Consider the following 25,862-nt stretch of genomic DNA (forward strand, 5'->3'; position numbering starts at 1 on the left):
AAGAAACTTCACAGTAAATGCAACAATTGCCTGTACTTCCTGCAAAGAAGTAGAGAGAACCTGGAGAAAAGAGATTGAAGAACAGAAAATCTCAGAGAATCCTGTGGACAGGGGCTATTGAACTGCATTCCCAGTTTTATTTCCCTCCACCCACAACACCAATTTTCCTTTTGTTTGACTGTAAGTGCGCATCGGGTTTTTTTCAACTGGTCAACGTTTTAGCTGGTACAGCTATATGTTGATAGTTTGTGCATGTTTACCAGTGATTAGAAACTATTTCTTTGCAATAAGTAATAGTCCTTGTTCAGTATAGAATCCTGGTTCATGATTTCTGTTTGCCTAGCTTTATTCAACAGATAAACTGGGGATTTTATATGCAATTAAACTTTAACTTTTGTGACAACTCCAGGGAAAGCAGGGCTTGATTTCCAGCAAGCTACCCCAGTGAGATATGACATGCCACATAAGGGGATATTGGCACATGAAACTAGTGGTAGGTTTAAAGGAAAATCTTAAAAGAGCCAGAGAGTTGGATGGCCAAAAACTCATGTATCTGTGTGATTTTGCACTGATATCACCACTTGCATCTAGTGACTTTTAGATCTCTTTTGCATTGACTTTAGCACTGAGTTACAGACAGGCAGCCTCTCTGGTTAGCTTGCTTTTCTAGCACCGAGGAAGACACATGAAGCTTGTAATGATTGGGAGCACAGTCAATCTATCATTCATACTGGCGGAGAATATGTCACTGCATGGTGCCTTGCATGGTACACCAAGATCAGCACTGCAGCATCTTATTTAACAAACTTCTTCTTTTATTCATTCAGTGTGGGCATCGCTGACTAAGCTAACCTTTACTACCCATCTCAAATTGCCCAGAGTCAACCAGACCTTACCTAAAGGGCATGAGTGGATCAGATGAGGTTTTCCAACAATCGACATAATTAGACTTTCAGTTCCAGATTTATTTTCATTGAATTGAAATTCCACCAACTGTCATGGCAGGATTTGAACCCAGGTCCCCAGATTAACAGTCCAGCGATAATATCACTTGACCATTGCCTCCCCAATGGTTTCATGTCATTAGTAGATTCTTAATTATTGATTTTTTTTATTGAATTCAAACTCCACCATCTGCTGTGGCAGCATTAGAACCCAGGTCCCGAGAATATTATTTTGAGCGTTTAACAGTCATCATTGCCTTTCCCTGAGTGTGTGTGTTTCAAGCAAATGGCACTGTGTGAAAGCCAAAGGGGGCGAGTCCTTGGTGAAGTGGAGGGGGATTGCAGTCAGTCGGAGTGTATTACTACAACAAGTCAAGAGGCGCATCTGATTACAGTACAAAGAGTTGTCCACAAATCAGTCCTGCAGGTGTATTGGATGAAGTCCAGCAATTACGGATAGGTCAGTTGGGGCGCTGTTAAGACGTTAGTCCATGGATGGGCCAGCTTTTCCTCCAGAGAGACAAAGGGGTGATTGAGTATGTTAGAAGCAGATGCAAGAGCAGTTAGTGGTTATGCATAAGCAGCAGAGACGTCCCCAGTGAGTGAGTAGGAAGTACAGAAGGTATGAAGGGTTAGTAGTTTGGGAGGACGAAGTAGGTGTGAGCCGTTGAGTGGACATGATGCACAAGTAGTTCATGAACCTTGGCAAGCTGTAACAGAGTTAGAATAACTACTAGCCCTGTGAGTGAGAGATTGCAGAAAGAAGACACGAAACATAATAATGAGTGTAGTAGCATCTAAAATATTTTAAAGTAGTCTTGATTAGGAAATAATGTTGAATGATACGAAATTGAAGATCTACTTTTATCAACTAGTCAGTCTTACAGCACAGAAAGAGGTCCTTTGGGCCATCATGATGGATATAGATGCAAATCTTTATTTAAAAAGGAATCATTGAAGGAATGTGGGAGTCTATTGACTACAAATTAGGTGCTATGTTTCGTGCATTACAGCAATGAGTACATTTGAAAAAAAAGTTCTCATTCACTCAGTGGATGTGGTCGGGCTAGCATTAATTATCTATCCCTAGTTCCTCTTGAGAAAGGTGGTGGTGAGCTGATTTTTCAAACCACTGCAGTTCTTGTGCTGTAGTTAGACCCACAATGATGTTTGCCTGTGGAATTCTCTACAACAAAAAGCAAACTGAGGCCAAATTGTAGATTGTTTTTAAGAAGGTGGGAGTTAGCTATAGTTCTTGGAGATCAAAGCATGTGGGGAGGAAGTCAGCACAGAAGAAGTGGAGCAGGAGTAGACAATTCAGCCCCTTGAAGCTGCTCTGCCATTCAATATGGCCATAGATAAGGTGTAGAGTTGGATGAACACAGCAGGCCAAGCAGCATCAGAGGAGCAGGAAGGCTGACGTTTCGGGCCTAGACCCTTCTTCAGAAATCAATCTCATCGCAGCCTCAACCGTAATTTTGTCTCTGCTCAGTACCAACAGGGCACTGAATGGGATGCTCAGCCAATGATCATATTGGATGGTGGAGCAGGCTGAAAGGGTCAAATGCTCCTATTCGTTTATGTTACAAAAGGGAGTTCCAGAATTTGGAATCACAGTGCATTTTATTCAAATAAAAGTTCCAGAGCACTCAGTGTCCACATCATTGATGAACATCAGTTGCAGCATTGCACAAGTTGCAATGACAGAGCACTACCACAACACCCAACTCCACTAACACCGCACTGCGCAGACTCCCCGGGCGCCGCTGCTGATTGGTCCAGGTCAGCGCCGCGGCTGGTGTCATTGGCGGGTCGCCGTCACGTAAGGCGGCCGCCGGCCAATGGGGAGGCGCCACACTCCAGCGAAGGGGGCGGGGTTGTTTTCCGCCGGGGCTCCGGCTCCTTCAGTTTTGTTCGTGTCTGCCGACCAGAGGCCGGACAGGAGGCCATCAGCTCAGGCTCTTACTCGCTCTCGTACACACAGACTCTCACCTCCCATCCTCGCTCGCTATGATTCGCCTCCTGCTCCTCGCGTGCACTATCGGCGCGGGCCTGGCCAGCGATGTCCTCGAGCTGACCGACGACGATTTCGAGGATCGGATCGGGGACCACGAGCTGATCCTGGTGGAGTTCTTCGCCCCCTGGTGAGGGTTCGGGTTGCCGCTGTCCTCGGGAAACCGAGGCCCCGTCCGACTACCATCCCCGCTCTTATTTTTATTCTGTTTTGTGCCGACGGCGCGGGGCGTGAATTGGTGGAAAAAGAGAGTCCCCTCGTCGGAAGGTTCAGCCGCTGCGGACTTGTAGGCCTTATCCCCCCCCCCCCCCCCCAAGTCTTTGCCCCGTTCACTTCAATCGCCCCCCAGACTGCAGCGAGGGGTCGCGACCCGCCCTCTAGCGAGTTCGAGGTGGGAGGTGGGAAGTGGGGGGCTGGGATTCGCTTTGCCGGTGAATCCTGCTACATTTACGGGGGCGGGTAGTGTTACCCCACCCCCACCATTTTCGAAGGATAGTTCCGGCGCGTGCGCGTCTTTCTGGGATTTGTAGTTCCCCCGCGTCTCTGGCGGGCGGGTGGCGACGGTCCCCGGGACTACAATTCCCGTCGTGCCGCAGCGGCCATCAGCCGCAGCGGCTCGGACCGGAAACCATGGGCACGCGCGCCCGTGGCTCTGGCTGATTGGATCCCGGGGGCAGGGTGTGTATCGTTGATTGGTTGGTTAATGCCCCGCCCCCAAGCCGCGTGGTAGGGGACTGAGCCCCTGACAACGGGGGAAAGGGCTACAGGACGTTGAACACCACCTAATACACAAGGCGTTGAATAACATGAAATCTTACGTCCTCTTTCTTCGCCGTGTCACTGGGCTGCTGAGAATCTAGAATGGGTTACTGTCTGTTGTGGTTATTGTGCTGTGGTAATTGGCAAGTGGTTAGCATAACTCTCTTGGTCCTAGCAACTAAGTTTAGATTTATTTTCACTTGTCTCCTGAAGAGTTTTGACTCCAGTCCATTTGGTCCACTGTCTGGCTTGCATCCATTTGAATAACAGAAGTACAGTCGTTGCTTATCGCATTGCTAGCCAGTGGATCTGGTGCAGAATTGCTTGTCCCTTGTTTTGTTAGCTATTTGTGAGGAAAATCTGAAGTTTTCACCCAGTAATAATGATTGTTCCAAGTGAATTGTGTGAACATGCTCTTGTGTTGCGCTTTTTTTTTATTCATTGTAAATGGGAAAAGTATGAGCCCAACCCAAATCTAGTGATTAAAAACCCAAAGAACTGCAGATGCTGTAAATCAGGAACAAAAACAGAAGTTGATGGAAAAGCTCAGCAGGTCTGGTAGCACCTGTGAAGAAAAAAATCAGTTAACGTTTTGGGTCCGGACCTGAAATGTTAGCTGACTTTTTTCTTCTTTACAGGTGCTGCCAGACCAGCTGAGCCAAATCAAGTGACTTTCTAACCAATCTCCAAACTCCATTTTAAGTGATCAAAGTTTGGTTATACAAAAATCACTTCGTTGTCCAGTTAATGGAAATGGATATTTTACAGAAATTGTGAAAACCTTGCTATAACCTAGCTTATTCATTTTGTCATGTTGACCATCATATAAATAAAAATCACCAAGATTGCGATTTAATCTCTGGATTATAAACGTGAAGTAGCGAAACTCAGTGTAGGTAAACTTCAGAAACCTAAGTACAAAGTTACCTGGACTACCAAGTATGCAACAACAATAGAGTCATGGCTGTCATTTTTCAGACAATTTTTGAATACAGTATGAATGATTTATCTTTTTTCTTTTGAATTAATCAATATTCTATGCTTTCACTTTCTCCCTCTCTCTGAGCATGCTTTCAGATGCATTTTAATTTCCTTGACGCACATCCTACCCTAGTACTGGTTGTCTCTTATCTACTCGAGTACTATAACTGTCATGGAACGTTATCTGATCAATTTTAAAACAGCAAACATGCCTCCTGCCAAGCTCTTTTTTTTTCCAATCTGACGAGAATTTGAGCAGTTGTTGTTTACATACTGTAGGTTCTTATTCCTGTCTCATTTGCGAAATCATGTGAGGAAAAGAATATGACCATGCAGCTTGACTAAAGGGTCAGCCTAGTATTATGTGGGAGTTTTGGAGCACAGTTTAACAGAACCTTCTGCTTGGCCTAATGATTGCTGATAGTATAACATCAGATGACCAAAACATATTTTATAATTTAAATTGTAGAATCCCTAACTTGTGAGACTGGAAGTTTCACTCCCTTTCTTGCATATTCTGACTTTTGATTAAAGTTACTGCACACAACTCAAGTTTTGCATTTTATTTTGTGATGACTATTTGGTTATTTATTACATGTGCAACAGTCATTGATTTTAAAATCTTGCGTCATGATTTGTTAAGTTACTAAACAAACAGTTCTCATCCAGTAACATGGGGGTGTGAACCTTAATTGTGAAATGCTACTTGATACCAGTGCCAAAGATGTCATTTTATGGTATGGATGAATTACTAACATGGTTTATTTCTGTCTTGCAATTTGTGTTAATACTGGATGCCAGAAGTGGGCATGTTTGAATACTGAACTTGGCAGTAGTTATTAACACATTATATGTTTCAGAAGTCTGTCAGTGATGGATTTTTTTTACAATACTCTTTCTGCTGCTAATCCAAAGTATATTGGCAGATTTCTCATTGCACGTGATTTATGATGGAGCTCCTGTTACACTGGCAGCGCAGTTTGGAAATAAATTCTGTTCCTCGTCAGTACATCCTCAAAGAATGGCATACAACCAAGTTTCTGGCAAGAAACCAACACCCTGGAGATCTAGGCATAACTTTAATTTGCAAAAAACTGTGGCTTATTAGTAATATGAATTGCACTTGACCTAACTGTTAAGTGTAAGTTTGGTTTTCAGTCCAGCAAATTATTGCTCCCAGTTTGACACCATGAACAGGAGCACAAGGAAGAGTCATCCTCGACAAGATTGAAAATATTCTGTCACATCAGTGTCCTCCCCTTTCCTTAGTCTCCTGTATAATGCTGATGCATGAGAGTTATGGATTCAAATAGGCCATCTACATTTTGAACTGAATGAGAGCTGGCAAATTCCTATCACATGCAATCAGAGTTGGGTGATTCACAGGATTTGTAGTAATCTGGGAGCTAGCTGCCTATGATTAATACTGCTGCCTCTGCAGGATGCTGGGTGCTTGAATTCAACAAAACGTAGTAAAATATTGATATTTAGAAATCTCCTCTTTACAATTTTCCCCTTGTTGAGAGTTAATAGCAGAAATAAATGGTAGTACTTGAGGAAGGTAGACACCATCAGATCAGCTACTTCTGCAATCTACTTGTCCATCCTTTAATGACTTCTGTTCCTGAGCCTTGAACTGAACACTTTTTTTCTAGTTTCTCTCCTCTGTTTATCTTGTTCATGTGACCTAGCTTCTTATCCCTCAAACCTGTTCCCATTAATCTGTTGACCACCTAACTTTGCTCTCCCTGCTCCCATGTTGGCCGATGGTGTAAACAGTTCACTGTCTTTAGGTATCTGTCCTTCCTCTAATTCTGCTATTAGCATCCATCTTGTCAAAAAAGTCCCCTGACCCAACTATCATTGCAAACTGCCATCCCATCTCCATGCTCCTTTCCCTTAAGTTCTTGAGTGCATTATTGCCTGTAGATATCTATCCATCTTTCCCAGAGCACCATGTTTGAAACAGTCTATAATCCATTTTCCTTGAGCAGTACAAAGCTCTTGGAGTGTCACTTGCAATTTTTATACGAAAAATGTACTTCCCTGGCCCTCCTTGACCTGTCTTGCAAATGATTGTCATTTTTGACCAGGCCATTGTCTGCTGGTGTTTCTGTACTTCTGTCATCCTGTTCGGAGTGGCTACACTCACTTGGTTCTGTTTTCAGCTGTCTGTTCGTAGCTAGAGAATCATTCCCATTGGCTTCCAGTACCATTGCCTTTGGTATACCCCCAAGGATCTATCCATGGCCTTTTTTTTAAAATGGGCTTCTCAGAGTGGATTGCTAGTCTAAGATATTTGATTCTCATTAATCATAGCATCGCCAGCGATTGTAAACAGTAGAGAGTTGTATAGAGTTACTTTCCTGTTAGGTATGAGTTCAGGTTTGTTACATCATTGTCTGAGGTCAAGTTTGACTGCTTCCTAATAGGACAGTTTCTGGAAGCCGAAAGAAATAGAACAAATGTTGTAAAAGGTATTGGTTTTTAAATCATAGGAATCTAATAAAAGCTAAAGGCGTTGAAGCAACTTTGTATATCATTTTATTAATGATGTGTTATGAGTATGGCTGAAAGACTCGTTCCAACTCCAGTTGGCATTAATTGTGAGCCATATTGAAAGTTAATGTTTCAACTTTGGATGGATTTGATTTCCTTGGGGGTTAATATTGTATTTAAAATGATTTGGCCATGATAGCATAACCTTACACGTAAGAGCTAAATTTTCTTCTGACCTACCTTTTAGAATGTACATATTTTGTTAACCTATAGCTGTTATGAGAGACAGCTCTATTAAATGTTAACCTTAAAAAAAAAAAAAAAAACCACAAATGTGCAGCCATGGGATTTTATGCATCACTGAAATTGGTTGTGGCAACGTCCTGTAACTAACTGAGCCAATGTGAGTGGGGGAGGGGAGTAGAGGAGGTAGAGGTAGAACTCCTCCTATTAAATAATTTCAAGTCTAATTGCTCTTAATTTTTTTTTAACAGGCTGCAGGACAGACTGATTGCAATTTGCTTATAACACTAGAAACTAGAATCTGTAGTACAAGGCTTCCTGAAATGGGAGTAGGGACCCCGGTTGGGGTCATGGGCTAATAATTTGGGATTGAATGCTCTGAGGCAATAATGCCTGCCAAGGGACTTGTAAGGTATAATAATTGTAACCATACTCCAATAGGAGTCCCCCTTTCCCAAACTCTCTTCTTCACTTGGATTGTGCCACTTTTCAAACCTTGAAATAGGGTCACCGGTTAGAAAAGGCTTGGGGAGGACTGCTGGACAATGGTGTAATATGGACAGTAAGTCAGTCCATCAAGCCTGTGCTGATAAAGATCTGAAAAAACAGTAATATCAGACTTGAAACTCCAATGTTAGCTATCTTTCTGTCTCTACAGATACTGCCAGACCAGCATATTTTGTTTTTATTTCAGATGTCCCGCATCCACAATACGTTTATTATATAAGCCTGTGCTGATTCCTTACTCTCTGTACTGTCACACTTTTAAGCAGTTGTTGAATTGCCAATTGTATTTAAAATGAATTCTCTCAAGTGTGATATAAAATTTCAAATTCAGCCACTTCCTATAGTAAAGTTCCTTTTATAACTCACCTTACCAATGCTTCTTATAAATTAGTACGCTACCAATTTATAGATCCTTGGAAACCATCTGTTGTTGTTTACCTTTTCAAAACCCTCAGTTGTGGAGCCTTCCATCCCAGCCTAAATGAGTGCAATATCTGTATGATCTGCTTGTACATATCATGTTCTCTAATCACTGTTCACTATATGCAGGTGTGGCCACTGCAAGCGGCTGGCCCCAGAATATGAAGCTGCTGCTACTAGGTTGAAAGGAAAAGTTCCTCTAGCGAAGGTAAATTACTGAGAGCATATCTGCATGGGATGTCTAATAGCAACTCAGTATGTTTTAACGGTTGCCAACTTTAAATCAAAATGTAATAAACCAGAAGTCTCCTATATAGCTGCAAGTATTTTACCAAAGCTTATTTTCTTCACTGTTATACAATTTTGTATTGGTAATCAAATTAAATAGTAATTACACATGAATTTCCTTTAGGTTCTGTGTTTTTTTTGCTTGTGTAACCAGAGCGATGTATGCTAATTTATCTAAAGTTTATTGAATGCTATAACCATGAATGAAATTGTAATTATTAGCTATGCTATGCAATGCTGTAAAATGCTGAGATATCAAGGGTTGCATTCACCTAGTGTTGGTATATGACTGAATTCGAACATAATTGGAAATGAAAGTTGGGAGTACTTTTGGCACACCCAGCAGAAAATTAATTTCAAACCACATAGTGACAACTTGACTCGCTCAACCCTTTGCAATCTTTAGCAAAAGTAGACTGCATTTTGGCAGGAGGATAGGGAAATGTAAGGCCATTTAAAGTCAGGAAGAGATTGTAATTGTGCTCAAACAGGATTACTTCAATGACTGAGTAGTATTTTTGACCTTGGAAGCTTGAATGATGAGCATTCAAGAAGGCAGCTCCCTACCACCACCTCGAGGACAATTAGGAATAGACAGTTAGCTAGCAATGCTCACGCCCTGTGAATGAATCAAATCAAAATACTACGCAACTTTGCTTGGAACTTGGGTTCATTTTGAATACCAAACTCTTAATTTGTTCCCTAATTGTGTGTGTGCTGAGAAGTCTCATCTGTAGCCAGTCTTGCAATGGCTTGCATAGTTAGGTTGAGGTTTCTCGGATATGGTTGGGTTGGAGTTTAGTTGTATGCTCAAACAATTTTTACCTTTTGATTAATCCTGGATTATTAGGACAGTGGAATTAGAATATATGCAAGCTTAGATTAATTCAATTTGACAAACGGTGAAACAAGACAAAGATACAATCATCTAATTAAAGCAAATGTCTAAGTTACTAGGTTGAATTATTTTTATATGTTAATACCTATAAAGCTAGAAATAGCATAGGCCTAGTGTTAAATGTGTTCAAAATTATACAGACAAAAATGAAAAATTGTAAATATCCTATTGAAAATCATTGAAATTTTGCCTCCTTGCTTTTTGTTTTTGCCATTTCATTGTAACAACTGAGAAAAAGTGAGCTGTGTAAAGCTTGTATTTTCTAAGTCGACTTCAGCTGCAGTACTGGTCTGATATTGTATTAACCTCTCAATCAGGTTGACTGCACTGCAAATACAAATACGTGCACCAAGTATGGAGTCAGTGGTTACCCAACTTTGAAGATATTCCGTGATGGTGAAGAGTCTGGCTCTTACGATGGTCCTAGAACAGCAGGTAAGAGTTGGCACAATTATTTTCCATTTGCAGCAATAATTTTACAGTGAGCAGCTAATTGCACCACTCGGGTGGTTCAGATCACCATCTAAATCTTACTGATTTGAGTTCCTAGTGCAATTCAGATTTCCTCATCAAGTGGCTCCTTAAGTTTGAGTTGGTTTTTGTACGTAGCATCAAGGGTAACATGTAAACTTTGTGTATTCACCTCCTTGCTTGCTTAATCTCGTGTCCACAAAATAATTTGCTAGCTTCGGTAGCCTTCAATGCAGTTCTATCCTCACAAGCCTCCCTCAGTTATTGCACTTGGTGAAACCATTTGTCTTCAAAGCAGCCTGAGCATATCCGACCCACCCTAAAATTGTTACATGTGGTGTCTGCCAAAAATCCATCTACGCATGACTCCATCCTTTTGTCATCCTGTGCCTTGCTATCATAGTTATACAGCATGGAAACAGACCCTTCTGTCTCACCAGTCCATGCTGAACATAATCCCAAACTAAACTAGTCCCACCTGTCTGCTCCTGACCCATATCCCTCCAAACCTTTTCCCTCTTCATGTACTTATCCAAGTGTCTTTTAAACATTGTAATTGTACCCACATCCACCACTTCATTCTAAAACCATAGGACCAATTTTCATACGGCTCGTCTACCACCTTTTCATATTCGCCACCGCTTTGTCACAAACCTGGTCCAAAATTGGAAGCCAGATAAGTAGCAGTAAGCACTTTGGATGACTGAAATCATCGCTTTGGCCCTACCACAAACTCTGCATTCGTACCTGTGGTCCAATCTCCTGTCTCAGTCACAATATCAAGTCAAAATATTGAAAACTTTGGTCTCACATTTGACCCCAAGCTGAACTTTTATCAGCATATTTCAATGGAACCAAATTTAAAGGGTGTTGTAGTGAAGTGGTAGTAACCCTGTGTCTGGGTCGCAAGCTCTGGTGTCAAGTCCCACATCCCCTGAAGATGGACTCTTTGATTAAAAAGAAGAAGAAAATTGAAGCATCCTGTGGTAAAGTGATAATGTCCTCTTTGAGCCAGAGAATCTGGTTTACAGACCCACCTGTCATGGCATTGTACCATAACATAGTCATCCTGGTAATGTTGCCTGTAAAATTTTAAAATTTAGTTGTATTTCATCTCTGTACTAGCCCTGTTCCAGCCCTGCAATACCCACCGTTATCCCTGAAATTCTGCGTGCCTGACTTTAGCTTCTGAACACCCTTTGAAAATATCTTGCCAGTTATTTGAATAATAAATAGGGTAGGGATTGTGTACCTGTGTACCAGACTCTGGTTATGTAGATTTTACTTGTCACCAGTCAGGGCTAAAACTAACTTGATTATAAGGGTGTCTTTAGCTCAACAGTTGCTAATCTATTTGTTATTTCTGTGCAGATGGGATTGTCAGCCAATTGAAGAAACAGGCGGGACCAAGCTCCATAGAAATTAAAACTGCTGAAGATTTGGAGAGCTTCATTAATGATGCTGATGCTTCTGTTGTTGGTGAGTAGCTTTCAGTAAAACTTGAGTGAGACATGTTTGTTTTTAGGTGAGCGTGACCAAGTTACTTGTGGAGAAATATAAATCTGTTGCTACAGCAATATTTAAGAATAGGATTTAAGGGATTGCATTGTTACATTAAACTTTAAATAATTTATTTACTACTGTCAGAGCAAACTGGACATGTCTGCTTGATATTTGTACAAGTTTATATATGAAGGAGGTAAACAATGAGAACTAGGAATTCTTCACCTTGTAGCTGCATCTGACATTGGAAAGGAGAGCAATTTAAGTGTACCACGTCAATTTTGCAATACCTTCCAGGAAGGTGGAAGGTAGAGCTGGAAGAACTTGACAATCCAGTACTGTTATTGAGCCAGTTCAGTAAATCTTTAGGTTTGTGCTTGTCCTGTTTGTCGCAGCTAACATAGAAACTTCCTTAGTACTCCAATCTGTGCCAAATTATGCATTCATTCCAGAGATGACCTGCTTAATACTTGTTTGAGGTACCATCTGATCTGTTCATTATTATTTAATTAATCATTCTGGGTATGATTAATTCCTTGATTCTTCTACAAAGGAACTGAACTTTTTTCCACACTCGCTACTTAATAATAAAAGCCTTCTTTAATTTTATTTTAAGTTGCTATGCCACCGTTGTATTCCTTTTTAGTATTGTTCTAAATTAAAGGGATAGAATCAGATTTTTTTACAGTTTACTTTTGCTTGCTGAACAGGCATTTTTTAAAAAGTATTTCTGACCTTCAACTCCTTGCTTTTCATGCACAGTTTTACTGAAGATTTCAGTTACAACTATAAATTTGCTGATTTGCCAAAATGTTTAATGCTCAAATCAATTTGTGTGCCTGTTGTACAGGTTTCTTCGAAGACTCTGCTAGCTCAGCTCAGGCTGATTTCGCAAAGGCAGCAAGTGCAATGAGGGAGAACTACCGTTTTGCGCACACTAATACAGAGGAATTACTGGAGAAATATGACATCAAAAGCAAGTATGTACTACATTGTAACGGGAACTATCCAGAGTTAACCAAATGACTACTGCTTTGTAGTCAATATAAATGCTTTAATGTTGTGCAATTGAAAAAAAAATCCACTTTTTAAAATTTTATACTGACAATCTTTTGCTCTAAAACGTCTTCAGTTGTAATCTTCTATTGATTTTTCAAGGCCACTTCCAAAAGTGTCCCCTTTTTCAAAACCTATTTTTTTGATTTTAAATTTCAATTCTGTTTATTTGTGAAAAGTCTGCAATTCAACGTAATCACTTGATATCTAGACCAATGAATTAAGTAATACATAATTCTTTATCTGCAACTACAAACCAATTGAATACTTGGGACCGTGCTAAAAAAGTGCACTGATGTTGTTGACTTGCTGGCTGAGCTGGCTTGTTCTTGTTCAGATGTTTTGTCACTAGTTAGTGACATCAGTGGTATACTATGCAATGACTGCCACAAACATTACATTGGACAGACAGGAAGGAAACTAGCCGTCAGAATACATGGACATCAACTAGCACAAAACGGCACAACGAACTCTCCTTAATAACGGTACGCTCAGACAACGAAGACCATCAGTTTAACTGGGACAAGGTAACCATAGTAGCCCAAGCCAAACATAGACATGCACGGGAATTACTAGAGGCATGCTTCTGCACCTGTAATGCAGTCAACAAACATGTAGAATTGGATCCCATATACAAACCCATACAGATCGAAATCGGAAATGACACTATTCACTATAACGGGCCAGACAATATAAACTCCAAGCAAAGTAGGATGATGTCACTTCGTCGGACGCTGTACTGATGATGTCACCTAGCATGATGATGAAACGTCTGAATGAGAACAAGCCAACAACCTCACCCATAACCTGAGCTACAGATCTTTGCCAAAACTTCACTGAACTGGCAAACCACCACCTGTTCGTGTAGGCATGTTAATCAATGGGTTTCTCTTTTTTTCTAAAAAGAGCATGCAAGAGAATTTCATAACCTGCATTAAAATACTTGAACACTGAGAAATGCGCTGCTTAATTTCAAGGCTTTGTCTTCGGGAGGAACTTTTAAAGTTCTAGGGGTGTATATGAACTGCGCCCAGGACACGTATGCATTTTATGAAATGAAGTCAGTCAGCATTAATTCAGTTTTCAGGGTCTGTCAAGGAAAGATTTGAAGAACTGCCAGAATTTGGCCAGTGCTTGTGATGTAATTTAAATCCAAGTTCAATAAAAACTGCAAAGCTTGTTGCTGGTCCTATTAGCCGTGTAGGCAAAGAACTACTTTCCCAAATGTTTCACTCTATAGCTTTGTGCGCAGCATTAGTGAGAGAGGCAGTAGAGTTAGTGGCAGCATTGTTTTGGAAAGCAAAGTTGATGTACTTGGAAGTTCCTAACTGGTGAATTTGACCTTGGAAGTATTTGAGTCTAAATGAATGCCATTGCTGTATTGAGGTTTTCTACTCTTAGCTGATTTTCCCACTCATGTCCTACATCCTTTTAATAATTCTCTTCCAAGTATTGCCCAAATCCCATTTGTGCTGTGATTGGTTTGGTTTCACTAGCTACATAATTAAAATGCTGCACAATAAACTGTCTTGTGTTGGGGCTGGATCCTAACCTGCAGTTTCAGGCTCTGATGCATATAATTCCATTTGATCTAGGGATGATTGTTTAAACACTCTGATCTGCCCTCTCTCTTCATTTTGCAGAGTCTTCAATATTAGTATTAATCATTTGTAGCCTATGTAATCATTTTCCAGTATAAAAATCCACTTGTTTGGTGCATACTACTTGAAATTGGATAAGAACAATTGCTTCTTCCCAGGATGGAATCGTAAATACTCAGTAATTAAGTGCCTGAAATATGTCCACTTTAACGAAGAGTGCTGGTTCCTATTTCTTGACAGCTTAAGACCTATTAGTTAGTTGCTGACCCTGTTAATAGTTCTACAATGATAAATATGTTCAGAATTCTTCTAGCACCTGGTGAGCAATGTCAAGTGATGCATCTGCATATTCTAGCCAGTGAACAGCAAGTAAAATCCATGATCAATGCAGATTCTAGTATTAATGCAGTAAATGTTGATTCAGGAACATTTCAAAATGGATTTATATAAATTTCTGTTGGGGAGTAGGTAGTGGGAGCTGCCACTCTTTTTAGAAGGAGGAATACATGTCTAAATTTCCATGTACCCGAGATTAATATTGACCCTCTTGCCTTATTGCTACTACAATAATTATATCTGCTTTTACCTTTTCATAGGGGAGTTATTCTGTTCAGACCTCCACGGCTGGCAAACAAGTTTGAAAGTAGCAGTGTGCTGTACACAGAAGACAAGTTCACAAATGCAAAAATCAAAAAATTTGTCTTGGACAACATGTAAGTCCAGGTTCTGTGACAAGTTTTGTAACTAGCGTGAGTTTTCATTGTTTCAGTTTGAATATGGATTGTTGCTTTGCAATGCTTTTTGAAGTTAGTTCCAGAGGAGGGAAGGGAGAAAGTATTTAAATTTATTTTGCATGAGGCAACTGGTGAAAAACACACATTTTATAATTTTGCTAGGAGACTGCATTATTCATGTCTTGTAGAGGTTTTTGGTTTGTGGGATGTGGGCATCACTAACAAGACCAGGTATTTGACCGTACATTGACCTCATTGGTGGTCTAAGTGGCATATGTGCGCACATGGTGCTATCTGGGAGGGTATTCCAGGATTTCTGACCCAGTGACAGTAAGGAGCAGTGAGTTAGTTTGAAGTCAGAATGGTTGGTTTGCTGAAGGGTGGTTTGCTGAAGGGCAGCTTGCATGTTTGTTTCCACACACCCGCCCTTCTTTTTAGATGATAGTGGTTTGAAGGTCCTGTGGATGGTGTAAATGTTTTCTGTTGAATCTTGGTGCCAATCAAATGAACTTCTTTCTCCTTCAAGTGTTGACCTTCAAGTGTTACTGGAAGTGCACTCCAGGTTTTGGAGAGCATTCCCTTTCATCCGTGAATTCTAGATAGCAGACAGTTTGTAGAAGTGGAGGCGAGTTACTTGATCCAGAATTCATATTGTCACAGCACGTTGTGTGGCTGGCCCAGTCAATCTTCCGGTCATTAGTAGCTCCTCCATCCATTGGGGGGTGCTCATCAGAGGTTATGCAATTGAATGTCAAATCAGCCTGTTCAGGGATGTTATACACCTCCAGGGCTTGAACCAGTTTCTCCTGTTTCAGAGCCAAGAGCACTGCCACAAGAGGTCTAAAGGTGTGCTTTAAAGTTTTCTGAAAGTGCTTTCATGCACAACTGAATAGATTTTTCCACCACCAAATTACCCATGTGACTTTTCACCCTTTAATCAACACCACCAAATCACCTTAATCCAATTAATTACCAGATTACACACACTGCTCATTAAGAGCAGTGCAATAACACCAAAGGGGAGGGAAGGGTAGGGAGAGAGTGAGGGGATTAAATCAAAATGGAGTGGTGAGAGAATTAAGGCACTCCACATCCTGCTATGTGCGCGCTCCGTGTGTCTCTGTCTCAGCATTCAGAGCAAAAGAAGAGAAGAAAGATCTTTGTTTGTGGAACCAAGAGGAAAGAAACAGCAGGATCAATTCATTATGTATTTCATAAACAGCCTGTTAAGAGATGGTATTACACCACCCTGGAGTAGGTGGGATTTGAACTCTGGACCCTTGACTCAAAAACAGGCACATGACCACTGCACCACAAAACCATTAGAGAGTTGATTATAATATATTTTCTAATCCGCCTGTTCAGAGATGTCAGTTTTTATCATGATATTTCTGTTTCAATGCAGCTTCGGCATCTGTCCCCATATGACTGAAGATAATAAAGACCAATTAAAAGGGAAGGATCTGCTGGTGGCTTACTATGATGTGGATTATGAAAAAAACCCAAAGGGTTCTAACTATTGGAGAAATAGGTACTGGCCACACAGTGGAACTAATCAAATGCTTTTAATCAGTGTTCCTATTTCTCTGCTGTGCTTGGGTGGTCTGTTATGTTTGATTATGATTGTATCACTTCACCCAATCTCAAGGTTTACCAGCATTAAACTGTCACCTTCGTAATAGTAAGAAAACTTTAATATTTTCCTTTCTTAGCTGGGAACACTACTGAATAAATGTAAAAGACATTCTTGAAGTACTGAATGGTAGAGTGTGTATCAAAATGTAGCAAATAGTGTAAAAGTACTGCACAAAATGTTAGTACCTGTTACGTCTTTGCTAAACTTTTTCTTAACTACAGTATATTTGGGAGGGAGCCAGTCCAGGAGATCTCTTTTAAACAACTATGCAATCTGCCTTACACTTTAACATCTTTTTCTTTGAAAACAGTACCACAATTATGATTTAATATTTGGTTCTGTCTATTCTAATTGTACAGAGTGATGAAAGTTGCACAGAAATTTCTGGATGATGGTAAGAAGCTGCATTTTGCTGTGGCCAACTATAAAACCTTCAGCCACGAGCTGTCAGAATTTGGCTTGGACACTGCCACTGGTGATATTCCTGTGGTTGCTATCAAAACTGCGAAGGATGAAAAATATGTGATGCAAGAAGAATTCTCGTAAGTATTTTGAGTTGGTGGAAGGCGGAGGCTCTCATTCACCTGTTCAAGTGACCTTGTCACTGGGATTAATGTGATCAGAAATGGCTACACTTGTAGCAAACTGGTTGTTACAATATCCAGATATGTTCATAAGCTGGAATGCTATTAAATGAGTATACAGTTTGTTTGGAAGTGTACTTTGAGACTGTTTAGGTGATGCTAACATGGGCTATATGTGGTTCTGCACTTGAAAGTACAGAGAACAGGTACAAAACAGTGTTTAAAACTAATGTTTCTGTAATGGATTGCTGCAGGGACAATTTAAAATGTTTTTTAAATCTGTGTACTTCTACAAATACATTTTTAAGTTCTTATAGATTGCTATCCTGACCAGATACTTTCAAAGTTGCGTAAATGCAAGCTGAACTCTGTGCTATCTTGTCAGAAATCTGGTGCCTTAATATGTTGGCACATCGTGTGTTCTGTCCTAAATTATTTTGAACCAAGCAATGAAACATTTAGTTTTATAACATACTTTCAATGTTTTTTTATTGAGACCCTGATTTTTTTTTTTCCCTTGCCAGGCGTGATGGTAAAGCACTGGAGCGTTTTCTAGAGGACTACTTTGATGGTAAACTGAAACGTTATCTTAAATCTGAGCCAATTCCAGAGAGCAATGATGGTCCTGTGAAGGTCAGTCTCTTGGGTATTGATCTTTGCCATCGAGTTCTTTCCATGAGCCTCCAGCTTGCAGTGACTTATTACTGTGTCTAACTGGAGAATAATCACAATCTGCTGCATTGAACTACCTGTACAATCTGCCCTTTATTCACTAAGTAGGCTACTTGATGGATTGGTAAATAAAAAATGTTGGGTTCTAAGTATTTGTAAATGTCATCAGTAGTGATTTTGTCTAACAATATGGGGTAATGCACATTACATTAATGGATATTTTTGTTCAGATGTGTTGATTCTTGAACTTAATTGCCAGAAATTTATTTTGGCATAATTTTGCATGTTTTTTAGAGTAAATGTAAACATTAATCACTTTTTTAAAAAGCTACGTGTCTTCCATAAACCAGGTAGTCAATAGAACGATGCTAGTTGCTGACTGATTATGGCAATCAATCTCTGATCTGCAGTAGACCCAAATATAAGGCAGAATGGCCAGTTCCTTTAGAGTGTATAACGCGTGGAAGCCACTTAGCATAATCTCTTATGGTGGAGAAACTAGTAGATTCTGCTAATCTTTTAGTGTTCAGCACTGAATGTTTGAATTGCATTATTGAAAATGGCCAAAGCTTCGATCTGGAAAACCATTCATTTGTACATGCAAGGGGAGGGAAATAAGTTGCAGACCTGAAATGGAGCAATGTTTCTCATATTTTGCAATGGCTGACAGTTGTGCCCAGCATTTTTATTTTGCCTTGTCAACTTGCTCTTCCAATGTCAGTTAGGTAGAATTTCTTGTTCTTACCTGAAATAGCTCATCTGTTAATGCAAACTTCTTCATTTTTACAGGTTGTGGTAGCTGAGAACTTTGATGACATTGTAAATGATGAAACAAAGGATGTCTTGATTGAATTTTATGCTCCATGGTGTGGTCACTGCAAGAGTCTGGAGCCAAAGTATAAGGAACTTGGAGAAAAGGTTAGACTGTATTCTGATTGTGAAAATAGAAATTGATTGTAAAAACAGTTGTTTTTTTTTAAAATAAATTGTTCCATTATGTTGTCTCTCTCTCTCTCTCTCTCTTTTTTACTGCTAGTTGAGTGGTGATTCTAACATTGTCATTGCCAAGATGGATGCTACAGCCAATGACGTGCCTTCACCTTATGAAGTTCAAGGGTAAGAGGGGAAACATCGGACATTTTATTGGCTTAAACTAAATACCTGGCTTGGAATTCTGAGTTCTTTTCTTCTTAATATTTAGGTTCCCCACACTTTACTTTGCCCCAATGGGTAAGAAGCAGAGCCCGAAGAGATATGAGGTATGTTCATTTTGTTTCTCTTTTAAACGGCTGCCACTTTGAATCTTTTTGTAACAATATGGTGACTGATCTTCAGTTTCTATAGAAAATGTTGTAAAGGTGATTAAATGAGAGTTTAACTTTGTTATTGGTACATGAATTGTCATTGATTATCATCCATTGGTTGAATAGTGTCCCTGTCTTCCAAGTATCTTAATTGCTCCTTCCAGATAACTGTTAAGGAAAAGCTGGTTTTAGTAATTAAGTGTTACTCAAAAATATTGATTCAGCAGCCATGATGCCTTGGTATTGCTCAGCAGTAAAAGCCGCCTCAACTTCAGAATCAATTTCTTCAAAATCAGTCTTGGCTGTTTGTCCTTTTTAGTGCTGAGACAAGATTGCTTATTTCAAAGAATATAAAAGTATGCCCCTTTCACTTGAGTCATTTTGTTTCCATGAATAAGCCTTGTCTGCCTGGTGCTGAAATCCAAGGACTGTATTTTTTCCAATGAGCCATCAGGTCCACAAAATTAGGCATAATACAACTTAAATTGTATATTAACAGGATTTATCTGCTCTCACTTTGTGTTTGAAATGTTGAAGGCTGAGAATGAATTGTACGTGATATCTGGCTATTTCCTTTTGAAGGAGCTGCAAGTCAAATCATGTCAATGCCTCATTTTAGGTTATGTTTCATTATGTAACTCTGAATAAGGCTAAGCATGTGCAAGTAATTAAAAGTAATACTGCAAAATCAGTTAGCCAACTGTTATAGTCAGCTGGAACAGCCTAAACCCAAAAACTACAGATAGATGCTCCCTAAATGATAGCAAATCTAAAATATTAGTCTTCAGATAGTTGTTTGTTAAATTCATTTTGTTGAAACTCTTCATCTTGCACTCATTTGCAAGAATACTAATGTAATGGGAGTAACGTTCTGGTACTGTATGTGCAGAACATGCTGATTGGTTGATAAGTGAACTTTAATTGATAGACATTGCCATGTAGAATGCACCAGTTAGATGATTGGCAGTAGATTGGCAAACAATGGAGAGTTTCTTGAACCCCAAGCTTTGAACTTCTAATGCTGTAATGAGCAAAACTTTATTTTTATTTCCTAGTTTATGTAAATTGACTTAATGCGTGATATTATGTTTATCATTATTCTTAATTCAGGGAGGTCGTGAAGTTAGTGACTTCATGAATTACTTGAAGAAAGAATCTACACATCCTCTGGCTGTAGCAGTGGAAGAAAAGAAATCAAAGAAGAAGAAGAGGGACAAGGAAGACCTGTAAATTACTGGAAACACCTTGAATGCTAACATCTTGATATGCAAGGATTAATTGGAGCCAGGGTTGGGTTAGAGATTTGGTGGTGGTAATAGTCACTTTCTAAGAGGGTTCACAGTCTGCCATACCGGTCCCATTTCTGTATCAATTTTAAGATGCACTATCAAAGTTACTGAATCAAAAGGGGCAGAAATTCAGGTTTTGTTTTGGTCTTATTTTGTACTGGTGAATGTTTTTGTACATTTTGGAACAATAAACCCCTTTAAACCAAACTGAATGCACCGCAATGTTTGCACACTAAATTTAAAGCGCTCAACAGGTATTTTCAATTTGCTTTCATTATTGGGGTTGTTTTTTTCATTGTTTCATACAGACTAACTGCTCATTTTAATCTTCAAATTAAACTGTAATTTGTAAACATAATCCATAATAACAAAATTTAACCTATCTAGAGCTGGTAGGTGTTTGAGTGAAATGTTCTCTTGTGAGGAATGAAAAACAGACATCCTACTCTCTAACAGTTTCTTCTGCTTGAACGAGCTGAAGGATGAATGCTTGCGCATGCTGACCATTCCAGGAAAGTAAATACTAGCATAATCCCACATTGTTAAAATGCTTCTGTGCAGCCTGGGAATGATCCAGTAGAATGAAGATGTCCTGGACCAGGACAATATCACTTTGGCTTTCCTTTGGCTATCCACCAAAAGCCAATTTGAGTAAATGCTTTGAAATTAGTTTGGCTGTCACATTTCCCTGATGCCCTGTGTTTTTTCCTTTTAAAATCTTTCAAATGGTGTTTATTGCTCATGCTTTTGTTCACCTTCTGAATTGGAGTGGTCTGTCTTGCCTTCAATGAGGTTGACTAGATTGTCAGTCCACTCTGAATTATTACTGCTGAGAGTATTTGGCAATACCTTAAATGTCTTCTACAGAAAAGTAACACTCAAACTCAAACATCATTCAGAAACCCTGAGAATTAATGTGTTTGTGAACTCTAATGATTTTTTTCTTCCAAGATCCTTAAAGGTCATATGGTGACATTGTCCTTGACATTTTGTTTGCAAATGTTGCATTGACCACACTCGTCCATTGGCTCTTGCTTGGCTCCACCTCATAGCTTGATAGCAGGAATACTTGTCTTTCTGTTCCAGAATCTGTAAAGACATGTTAGACTTGGCCCGTAGACCTGGTTTACTGCCATAAAATGGCAGTGCTAAAGCAGATAGGGTGTCAGAATGATTAAATTGTAAAGACAAGTTGTTAACAAGGAAGTTGCAGCAAATTATCTTTAATTGTATGGCTGAGGAAGCAGTTGTACTTATTGCCAAGGTTGAGCCATTGAAAGGCTTAAGTTGACACAACGTAGATGGCTTTAGTGCCGTCAGGAATTCAGCTCTTGGGCAGATTTATGGCAATGACCAGGCTTAGATGGTCACAGTTGCAATTTGAGTTGTTCCAAGTGTTCGAGTTACGAAGCAAGAGACTGTAACACCCATCCGCAAGTGCTTACAGGTTATTTAAATTGTCTGTGGTAGGTTGAAACCTGAGACTTCACTTGGTCAGTCACTGTTTGATTGGACCTCCTCAAAATACTGTGTCTAACCTGGGTACCTCCCCCAGGAAGTGATGTGAAGGTCAATCTCTCAAATTGAGGAGTTAGGTGATTTTTAAAAAAATGAACATTGTTCTCATTGAAAGCAGAGGAGGTTATGGGGAGATTTAAGAGGCGTTCAGTATTTATGTCCAGGTTAAATTTCCAGTCAGGGTTGGTAATTTGGATACAGTTTTAAGACAATTGGCAAAAGTAATAGGAAGTAATGAGAACTACTTCTGATTCATTCAGAATGCACTGCCTGAAAGGTTTGTTGCTTGCAGTTTTGATTAAGGAAATGAGGATGGTGCAGTTGAATGGGACCAATTGGCACAAGTGGACCAAATGATCTCATTGGTGCTATAAAAGCAGATGATTGAGGGAAAATCAGATTGGGATGTTTGAAACCAAAACTTGCAAACATCTTCCTCTTCTGAGGAGCTAAGGCATTTGAGGGTCAAAATTAGTACAAAAGATGGTAAAAGCCTGGACCCATCTTTGTCCCTGACCCCTCCCCTCATTCCCTCAGTTTCTGAAATAAAAGCTCTGAATGCCACATCAATTGAAATGTTCACGATTCTCATTAAGGAACGTTTTGAATGGAGAAATGTAGCCATGATATCAGTGGCAAAACCAGCTTGATGGGCTGAACAGATTCGATGATGCCCATGTGTACCACTCCTTGAATAGTTGATTCTTTTGCCAGCCTGTTTGTTTGCAATTTTGGGCTTGGGTGGATGAGCCTTTATTTCAACTAGGCAAACACTGAAAACTGAGTTGGATACTTGCCGTCAGAGTTCTGTCTACCCATCTTGCCGTGATCTGATTGTTCACAGCATTGGCTTCCGTTTAAGAAACTATGAAAAATCTAGTAAGAAACAGTGAAGAATTAATTTAATTTAGTTTAGTTTAATTCCACTTTCTTCTTTAAGAAGACCAACATTCTGTAATTTTATGTAATGTTACTTAAAATATTCACTTCAAATGTTGGCTTTTGGATATGAGTTATATATGTGACCTATGCTGAAAATTACAGATGACATGAGACAATTTGTAATAAACACTTTGTAAAATCCTAGGACATGCAGCCAAACTATAAACCTGGAAAGTTGACAGCAAGAACAGTTTGCAGCAATTAAGGTCCAAAGAGTTGTTTGGATTTATTTTAAATCTAATGAGAGATGTATACATATAGGAATGTCTTTTAAAACGAGATTTGCTGTGTACGCCATGTAAAAATTGAAGCTAATCTCTACTGGGGTGCACCCTGATGGCATTTGACTGTCATATTTGTTGTAAATGTGTATAAATAATAATGGACCCCAGTTGGAATGATGTGTGAAACACTTGGAATGTTTCCAAAGTATTAAAAACATTAGAAAATGCTCAGTAGAGTGGTTTTAGAAGTTTGTAGGATTTGGAAATTGTAATGAAAAATCGACAGTGAAATGAACTTGGCTCCATTTCTTTTTTACAAAAAGACATTAGAAATGTCAATTTTCTTGTTGGGTGGAATTGATCACAGTCACAAACTAGATGTTTGCGGAAGTCAAAATTCTGATTGCCAAATGAGTGTACTTCGGGTGTAAAGGAATCTTATCCAAACACTGATCTGGAATTGTTCTCCAAGAAATGGTTTTGAAGGAACAAGCTGTAATGAATATCTACATCTGGGTTTAAATGTTTTCAGATATCATACAGTCTTGCCAAAGAACATGGCTTGCGCAAGATTTATAAAATGTTGGATTTTTTTGTTTGCATCAGTAAGCCTTGTACAAAAGAATATCATTCTTCTGTCTTAAACACCACATGTTTAATATCACCTTGTAGAATTTACATCACCCTGTCCAGTATTCTTAGACCATTTGCTGTGTATGCACCTTTCATACATTTTAAAGATATTGGAGTGTATATTTATAATGTACCTTTGCCTGAAGGTTTCAAGAGTAAATATCACCATTATCTGAGGCTATTTTAAGCTAACAGTATATTTCTGATTCAAAACCAGGAGTTTAACTCCCAAACTTTTTTATTGTTTACATTTTCTGCCATTATGGAATGCTAACAACATTTTAAGAGGTTTCCATGTGATCTGAACTGACGCAATATTTAAAGCCTTTAGAAGTCACAATTTCTTAATCTGTAGGACTTATTGATGACAAAGGCACTAAGATCAGCTTCCTCAATTTCCTGATGCCGCTAAGCTTGACCCCTGTTACTGGAAGTGCTGGAAAAAAAAATTGGAAAATATCTCCTTGGGTTATTGAGCATTGTTATAAATAAATAATTTTACACCGTTGTCCTAACTGTTCTACCATGATCCGTAAGTGGCTTTACAAAGGTAGCACTGTAACTTTTAGTCAACATAAATGACCCAGTAACCTGGAATTTGAAGATCTGTCGTGATGCAAAATTGCAAGTGCCTTTAATATTGCATAGAACTGACAGCAAATGCTAACATCTGACACGTGCTATGAGACATGGGAAATTTGGAAGCTGCTGATAGCAATGCCCTGCTGTTCTAATGGGGTACATAGGGTGGGGATGAATTGTAGGAGCATTCCTGGATATAATCAATACCAAATCAGTGAACATAAAAGGTAACTTGACATGAGCTCCCAATTTTTTTTAATCAATTCTTTTCAGTGTAACATTAAAGATGTTAAGCTGCCTTGAGTAAGATGCAAGCGGTCTTTTCAATGATATGCTATTTCAAACTTTCTGTTGAATATCTCCTGAGAAGCTAACACATTTCAATAATATTTATAAATCCATAATTCTTCAAATTGTTTTTATTATGTTTTAAAGGCTTGCCTATGATGTTGCACAACCTATCATAGTCCCATATGCATGTACCAAATTTTACTTTTAGTAAAATGATTAAAAAATCAATTACAATCTGTGCTACTTTGCTGTGTGTTAGCATTCTTCAAGCAGATTTGCTAGCCAGCCTATTATGATTTCATTCGCTGGAAGATACCGCTGTAGGATAGCACCAGATTCAAGGTTGAACCACATCAGACGAATTCAATGCTCCCCAGCCCTCTAACTCTCTGAGATAGTAGGAACTTCTTTTAAGGTTAGCAATAAGTCCCTTTGCCACCAAATGCATAAAATTCCCTTTCTAAAATCTGCTGGTTCCTCAAAATGAACCTAATTCTTGCTTGATCATTCATGGCACTAGCTCTGATACTGCTCTCTTTGGTGTCTATGGTCTTTTTCAGAGTTCAACCAGACCATTTTTGTTTATTGTTATATTGGCCTGTTATTATTGCATCTGGAATGGATGAATCCTAATGATGTTCAGCAACAGACAAGTTAGTTATAGACCTAACAGGATGTTCAATATATGTTGCCTATACTGGCTGACCAGAAGAGAGCGCCCTCACACCACATTCAAATAACATGCTTGCCTTTTGCAATATGCCAGTAGTTACTGGTTTCATTGCTGCTTTAAGAGAATGCAAAGTTTTCCCATAATTATAGCCATCTTCCTTGCTGTCAGTTTAATTAGAATTTTACATGTTCCTGGACTGGTATTGATCTTTGATAAGAAAACATACCCTTCACTACTGTCATTCAGTTTTTCCCTCCATAAATGGTGCTTATATAGTAACAACTGATGATAAAAATGTTTGCGCTTCGACTTGGCCTTTTCAGGTATTTCAATGTTTCCTCAAATGTTTTAATGTTAATTATTTACAGAGACAATCCAGATATCATGGCAAACATGTCAAAACACCATAAAAGATGGCAGAGATTTATCATTTCTATTCACAATGTATAAGAAAAGGACATGAGTGCTACCAAAAAGGACAATTAAGAATGAGTTAAATTTATTAGCCTCTCCTCAAAGCTGAAGAAAAGTTGTTTTGTGTTTTCATAAATGTGTTGTCTCAAATATTTTTAGTATTCAAATGAAATTTCTCCTGT

General features: G+C 39.2%; 1 protein-coding gene across 1 annotated transcript; it reads left to right on the forward strand.

Moving 5' to 3' along the window:
* Nucleotides 1-2,556: 2,556 nt before the first annotated feature.
* Nucleotides 2,557-20,610, forward strand: pdia3 (protein disulfide isomerase family A, member 3). The gene is made up of 13 exons (XM_020526508.2): nt 2,557-3,088; nt 8,497-8,575; nt 9,871-9,988; nt 11,396-11,503; nt 12,378-12,507; nt 14,781-14,897; nt 16,324-16,449; nt 16,914-17,096; nt 17,663-17,771; nt 18,600-18,728; nt 18,847-18,926; nt 19,012-19,069; nt 20,225-20,610. The coding sequence occupies exons 1-13, from the start codon at nt 2,955-2,957 to the stop codon at nt 20,342-20,344; spliced, it is 1,491 nt and encodes a 496-aa protein (XP_020382097.1). The 5' UTR covers nt 2,557-2,954; the 3' UTR covers nt 20,345-20,610.
* Nucleotides 20,611-25,862: the final 5,252 nt, after the last annotated feature.

The sequence above is a fragment of the Rhincodon typus genome, chromosome 33 (assembly GCF_021869965.1).
Source record: "Rhincodon typus isolate 14 chromosome 33, sRhiTyp1.1, whole genome shotgun sequence".
Taxonomy (NCBI): Eukaryota; Metazoa; Chordata; class Chondrichthyes; order Orectolobiformes; family Rhincodontidae; genus Rhincodon; species Rhincodon typus.